Genomic DNA, 7066 nt, shown 5'->3' on the forward strand with positions numbered 1-7066 from the left:
CGGCCCCCCAAAGAAATGCCACCCCACACCATGACTGACCCACCGCCAAACCGGTCATGCTGGAGGATGTTGCAGGCAGCAGAACGTTCTCCATGGCGTCTCCAGACTCTGTCACGTCTGTCACGTGCTCAGTGTGAACCTGATTTCATCTGTGAAGAGCACAGGGCGCCAGTGGCGAATTTGCCAATCTTGGTGTTCTCTGGCAAATGCCAAACGTCCTGCACGGTGTTGGGATGTAAGCACAACCCCCACCTGGGGACGTCGGGCCCTCATACCACCCTCATGGAGTCTGTTTCTGACCGTTTGAGCAGACACATGCAACATGTGGCCTGCTGGAGGTCATTTTGCAGGGCTCTGGCAGTGCTTCTCCTGCTCCTCCTTGCACAAAGGCGGAGGTAGCGGTCCTGCTGCTGGGTTGTTGCCCTCCTACGGCCTCCTCCACGTCTCCTGATGTACTGGCCTGTCTCCTGGTAGCGCCCCCGTGCTCTGGACACTACGCTGACAGACACAGCAAACCTTCTTGCCACAGCTCGCATTGATGTGCCATCCTAGATGAGCTGCACTACCTGAGCCACTTGTGTGGGTTGTAGACTCCGTCTCATGCTACCACTAGAGTGAAAGCACCGCCAGCATTCAAAAGTGACCAAAACATCAGCCAGGAAGCATAGGAACTGAGAAGTGGTCTGTGGTCTCCACCTGCAGAACCACTTTTTTATTGGGGGTGTCTTGCTAATTGCCTATAATTTCCACCTGTTGTCTATTCCATTTGCACAACAGCATGTGAAATGTATTGTCAATCAGTGTTGCTTCTTAAGTGGACAGTTTGATTTCACAGAAGTGTGATTGACTTGGAGTTACATTGTGTTGTTTAAGTGTTCCCTTTATTTTTTGGAGCAGTGTACATTCATGATTTCTGACACCAAACGGGCAGCAGTTTGTGCGCAAAGTATATGAATGTTGTGAGAATAGTTTCTAGAATAGTTTCTCCTTTGTAAAAGGCCACCATATTGTGTCAGTCCACTAGGGATCTTTTTCTCATGTATTAAGTGTGTATGTTTATTCTGTGTTATTATTTAGTTAGCTAGTAAATAAATAACTAAACCAATTTGTGTAGTACTGAATCATGAGTAAGGCTGGGGTTTTTACAGATCCAAGAAGGTTACGACTGTTCAGAATGGGGTTATGATAAGAGGTTATTATTTAATACGTTGACTGTTTTATGGATGTTATAGGTAAAGACCTTTAGAGTTTAATTGGGGAGATGGTAACTCTTTAAACAACCACTCTCGTGGTGCCCTAAATTCCTAACGAGTTCTTTGTTACGTGATTAATTTAATCTGGTAACAATTAAACATATTTAGTTGATTCGATAAATCACAGTCATCAGTTTAATTAAAGCAAAGTCACGACAAATCTTAAAAGCTTATTTCCATTGTGGTCCTTTTGAAGAGGAAAGAAGGAAGGGGAATGCAACAAGGTTAAGCTGCAATAGTAGTGGCAACAGACAATGACAGACAAAATTGTTGTTTGATTCATAACATGAGATAAGTACAATTCCCTTTCCTAATAAATAACTATGAACAGGTACATATCCCTTGTCTCATATGCCCTTAATATAGAAAACAATCAATCCCAAATATATACAAGACAATCACAATATGAGAAACAACAGGCACGAAATATGCTATCCCGGGGATTTTCCTTCTCAGCCACGTACTGTAATCTTAACTTTTGAGACATGCTACTATTTAGCCATTTTTTTCAGTGAGAACTTGAAACTACCAATGGAGGTTATAAGTTTCAAATTCTTAGGAAGACTATTCCAAAGAATGTTCCTTTTAGATTTAAAAGTGGTATTGTCTGTTTCACTCCTTCTAGTGGAATGGTTATGGTTATCCCGTACCAAGTTAAAGTAGTTAAATAGGTACCTGGGGACCATACAGCGAACAATCTGATGTACAAGAGACAATTTCATCTGAGAGACTCACTCCTCCATTTTGAGTGGGAATCCTGACTAATTTGTTCTGAGATGTCTGCAATTTATTTTGTATTATCTTGGGGGGACTATTGTACCAGGAAGTGCATGCATAGTCAAAGTAACACTGAACAAGAGCCCCTGCCAATGCCCCCATTGCATTCTTATCCAGATATGTGGAGGTTCATGCCAGAAACCTAATTTTATGGTTCACTTTGGAGATAACGTTCTGTGCCATGATCTCCCCTCTCAGATGGTTATCTAGCACACATCCAAGATATTTAGCAGAGTATTTTGCTGTGACTACTATGTCACCTACTACCACCTTAAAAATCAGGGGATTTCCTCAGTTTCACTTTGGACCCGAACAAGATATTTTTCCAAGGTGAAGAGACAGCTTATAGACTGTGGCAAACCTCTTCAAGTTTAGGAGCGTTTGTCACAAATTAAGTGGGAAACTGTCACAATAATCAGCCCAGAATGAAAGTTCTTTCGAACATGACAGTACCTGTGTGTTTGTTTCTCCGTCCTGGTCCACCCAGGCCACAGGCAAGGTCAAGGATAGCAGGGTTCGGTACGCAAATCTGGTTTTCGGTAGGTCCAGGTCTAAACGCCAACAAGTAAGTCCAAAACAGTCCAGCTCATACACGGTAAATCCAGCCAATATAGATTGTCTCTTTCTCTATGGTTCATAGATCCTTCCAGCCCTCTCTCTCCCTTCCTGGTTTGTCTTGACCCTTTATCTGTGGGTCGGCTCCACCTTCTGAGGGTTCCCCTTGCTTCTGGGAATTGTAGTTTTGGTAGTCGGCCATTTTGTGATCTGTACTTCTGATCGGGGTGGCCATTTTAGTTATCGGGCAGAGCCCGTTTATTAGTTCTGCCCTCACATATCTGCCATTTATCACTCGACCCCCTTTGCCACATATCTCCCCCCCTAGATCCGACCCCCTAGGTCGGGCTTCCACAGCAAAATATGCGTACATGCGGGATAACCCATTCACATTTCCCATTTCCTTCCCTGCTCTGTGTTTCAAATCAAAGTGAAACGGTTGGAGACTCAGAAACCACCGCATCACCCGAGCGTTCTTCTCTTTCGCCCTATGCATCCAGGTGAGTGGGGCATGGTCACTGATGAGGGTGAAGTGGTGCCCCAGCAGGTAGTATTTCAGGCTTTCTAGAGCCCACTTTACTGCCAGAGCCTCTTTCTCAATGACTGCATAGTTGGTTTCCCATGGTTCCAGCTTCCTGCTTAAAAACAGGATGGGGTGTTCCACCCCTTCTACCTCTTGGGACAGCACTGCTCCCAAGCCGACCTCTGAGGCATCCGTCTGAACCACGAACTCTCTCTCAAAGTCTGGTACCGCCAGCACTGGATTACAGCAGAGGGCCTCCTGTAATGTCCTAAATGCTTTGGTGGCCCTTTCATCCCATTTGACCATGTTTGGCCCTCTGGCTCTAGTCATGTCGATGAGTGGGGCGGCCACTGTTGCATAACTTGGGATGAACTTCCGATAGTAACCGGTCAGCCCTAGGAAGGCTCGAACCTGCTTCTTATTTATGGGTTTCGGCCATTCTCTAATTGCCTCCACCTTCTTATGTTGGGGTTTGATTAACCCTCTTCCCACGGTGTATCCCAGATACTCTGTTTCCTCTAACCCCATGTAACACTTGGCAGGGTTCGCCGTGAGCCCTGCCTTTCTAAGGGCGTCTAACACTGCCTGTACCCGGGGTAAGTGGGATTCCCAATCTGGGCTGTAGATCTCCACATCATCTAAATAAGCTGCGGCGTATGCTTGGTGCGATTTTAGGACCTTGTCCATGAGCCGTTGAAAGGTGGCTGGGGCCCCGTGTAAGCCGAATGGTGTATTGACACAAACGGTCAGGGGTTGCAAAGGCTGTCTTTTCTTTGGCCCTGGGGGTCAGAAGAATTTGCCAGTACCCTTTTGTCAACCTTCACTTTCGTTTCCCTTTATTATTGCAGTTACAAGGCAAATGATTTGACATTCAAAGTCATATGGAAATGACATTTTGTCCTTTCTAACTCAGAGTTGTACTCTCTTTGCATTATCCTCTTTTCAAAACGCCCTTCCAGTTCATTGTGTCTCATTCTGCAAATAAAACGCAACGTTTCGCAACCATTTTACTAAGAACTCCCTGCATATGTATAAAACCACCTGTGGTGATTCTCTTAAATGTAGAACTCAAATCAAAGCAAATGACACACAGAAGGAAGTAGCACCTTCCTTTTGGTTTGACAGTCAGTAAGAGAGTTAAGGAGACCTCTCGTTAAAAAACACACAACAACCATAAGAAGATGTGGAAGGAAAACAGTGTGAGTCTGGACACCATAGAAATAGATCACTAGAAAGACAATCCCCATTCAACTATATTGATCATACCCCATGGTGGTGCAGTCATAGTGCCGAGGTCTGTGGGGCTTTAACCATTCTAGTAGTTATATTTCTATGCTGAGCCAGACTGAACAACAGCCTAAACAATGTCATCTAACTAACCACATCCTGAACCTCAGCATCCTGAACCTCAACCTGCTTTTCACTTCTCATGCTTCTCAGGCTCGTTGTAAAGCTCGCTGTACTTGGGCGGGTGGGAACTGAAGCTGAACTTGGACGGGTGAGAGCTGACACTGAACACCACAGGAACCGCTACGGTAGAGCTCCTCAGCTGAGCCAGCAGGACGGCAGACATCACCGCTCCCAGGAGAGCCAGAGCAGCGAATCCGAAGGAAGCGCCCAACAGGATGTCCAGAGCTTTAGCCACGTAGCCCTCGATGATGGGGAAGCAGGTCTGTTTGTAGATCAGCTTCTGGTGTCCAGTCATCCTGAACTCTGAAAGGAACAACTGGTATGGAATGTTCAGGCATGTACCCTCCATCTGATCTTCCTCACCCTGACAGAGACAGGAGTCAGGGACGTTGTTGCCCCAGTCTGTGTAACTGAACAGCCCACAGCACTTCAAATTCAGCTGAATCCTCTCAGTGAGCTGTCTAACATCAGGGGAGGCTTCGTTCAGAGGCAGGACCTCACGGAACTTCTCCTCCACAATCCTCTTTACCTCAGGACGGTACATGGCTGTGGGCAACGCCACACACAGGAGGCAGAAGCAGACAATAAAGGATGAGGATGAAGTGGAAAACCTCGTTGATAATGAACAGCCCAGTACTAGTGGGGCTACCAGAAACATGATCAGGGGAATTCTCTTCTCTCTGTGTGCTCCATACGCCCCAAGCAGAGACATGACCATGGTGATGCCTCCTACCACATACAGCATGACAAACCCTTTGGACTGGTTCTCAAACTCTGAAGTACTGCCATGGTAGACGAATTGACCCATAAGTCCCAGGCCGATAATCACACCTCCAGCAATCTGGTCTCGGGTTTTATCGATACCAAGGTGTCCACCCAGAATGTGCCCATGAGCTAGATCCAGTACTGTCCTCCGGTACCGGGTGGGGACCAACAACTGTTCCACCACATCAACCCCTATTTTTGAGACTCTGTACACCAAACCATTTTTCATGATGAAGTGGGGAAAACTATTAGGTATCATCCCATCATTTATGGGAGTACCATCTACGACCTGCACGTCTGCTCTGGCTTGCTGCAGGGTTGGATCCTGGTGTTGGGCCGTCCTGAAATTAGTCATGGATCCTGCCAGGTCTGCTGGTTCTAGATAGTCATCCTCTGGATTCAGATCGACCCCAGCCCCACTAGTACTGGGCTGTTCATTATCAACGAGGTTTTCCACTTCATCCTCATCCTCCCCTACTAGTACCTGTGAGGTTGGCTCCTGGGAGACCTCTTTTCTTGACTTTGGTTGAAGGCCCCATGCTTCTTCCTGCTTGGTCAGGGTTGTTGGCTTTTCAAATATGCCATTCTTTTGGCCTAACTTCGCAAAGTTAGGAAAGTATCTACCCAATATTACATCAGATGGCATCTTTGGGACCACGCCGACCTCATAATCCAGCAGACCGTCCTCTGTTTATATGCTCACTAAGGCTGTGGGGTACAGACGGGTATCCCATGAATGCACGTAACACTGATATCCTGACTTGTATCCAGTTTATGAGTCGGCACTAGGTTTGCAACGACCAGGGTTAGCATACTGCCGGAATCCAGCAGTGCTTCAACCTCTTTCCCTTCAACCTTCACCCTGCACATATGTTTGTTTCTTGATCTTTCAAGTACAGTGGTTACCACAGGACATGCATACCATATCTCATCTTCTTTTTCACTGAGGTGACATTGCATTGGCTTTTCTTTAATAGGGCAGTAGGCTGCAATATGTCCCGGTCGATTACAATTGTAACAGATAATAGGGTTTCGGGGGGGGAGACCCCCTTGACCCCCGGTCCCTGTTTCCGGCTTTTTCCTTAGTGTCTCGGCCCGATTCTGATTCTTTCCTCATGGCCCCACGCTGCTCTCTTCTCACTCCACATGTTGGGACAGCCTTACCCTGTCCGCTGGTTCGCCCAGGCCTGGGGAATGGGAATCTTTCCTCCTGTGCCTGCTCAGCTGTTCCAGCCTTACAATACCGTTCAACCAGGCCCACGAGATGGTCGGCAGAAAGTACCTCATTCTGGCCAACCCATCGTCGCACTTCTTGGGGTAGACCTCGCTGAAACTGGTTGAGTACGATGGTCTCGACGACCTCGGCGGACGAACGGGTCTCCGGTCACAACCATTTCCGTGCCAGGTGAATGAAGTCGAGCATCTGTGTTCAGGGGTGTTGTCCAGGTCGGTAGGACCACTGGTGGAAGCAATGTGCCCTCACGGTATCGGTCACTCCCAGTCTAGTCAGAATCTCTCCCTTTAGTTTATCGTAATCCTGTGCATCTTTCAACTCCAGGTCGAAATATGCTTTTTGAGCGTCCCCTGCCAGGTATGGTGCCAGAAACCCTGCCCATTCTTCTTTCGGCCACTTCTCCCTCTCTGCCGTTCTTTCGAAGGTGGTAAGATATGCTTCCACATCATCCTGCGCTGTCATTTTTTGAAGAAAATGATTGGCCCGCCTCTGGGTATTTGCAGCTGGTAACTGAGCCCCAATTTGGTCCGCTAGCCCCTTTAGGCCTTC

General features: G+C 47.1%; 1 protein-coding gene across 1 annotated transcript; it reads right to left on the minus strand.

The window, feature by feature from the left end:
- Positions 1–4181: 4181 nt before the first annotated feature.
- LOC106569561 (CD63 antigen-like) lies at positions 4182–5653 on the minus strand. Its single transcript, XM_014141035.2, has one exon. It carries the CDS (start codon positions 5636–5638, stop codon positions 4529–4531), a length of 1110 nt encoding a protein of 369 aa, XP_013996510.2. The 5' UTR covers positions 5639–5653; the 3' UTR covers positions 4182–4528.
- Between the last annotated feature and the right edge of the window lie 1413 nt (positions 5654–7066).

The sequence above is a fragment of the Salmo salar genome, chromosome ssa14 (genome assembly GCF_905237065.1).
Source record: "Salmo salar chromosome ssa14, Ssal_v3.1, whole genome shotgun sequence".
NCBI lineage: Eukaryota > Metazoa > Chordata > Actinopteri > Salmoniformes > Salmonidae > Salmo > Salmo salar.

What these genes read in the sequence shown, in the direction of transcription:
- LOC106569561 (XM_014141035.2), bottom strand. Translation starts at nt 5,638, where the DNA reads ATGACTAATTTCAGGACGGCCCAACACCAGGATCCAACCCTGCAGCAA.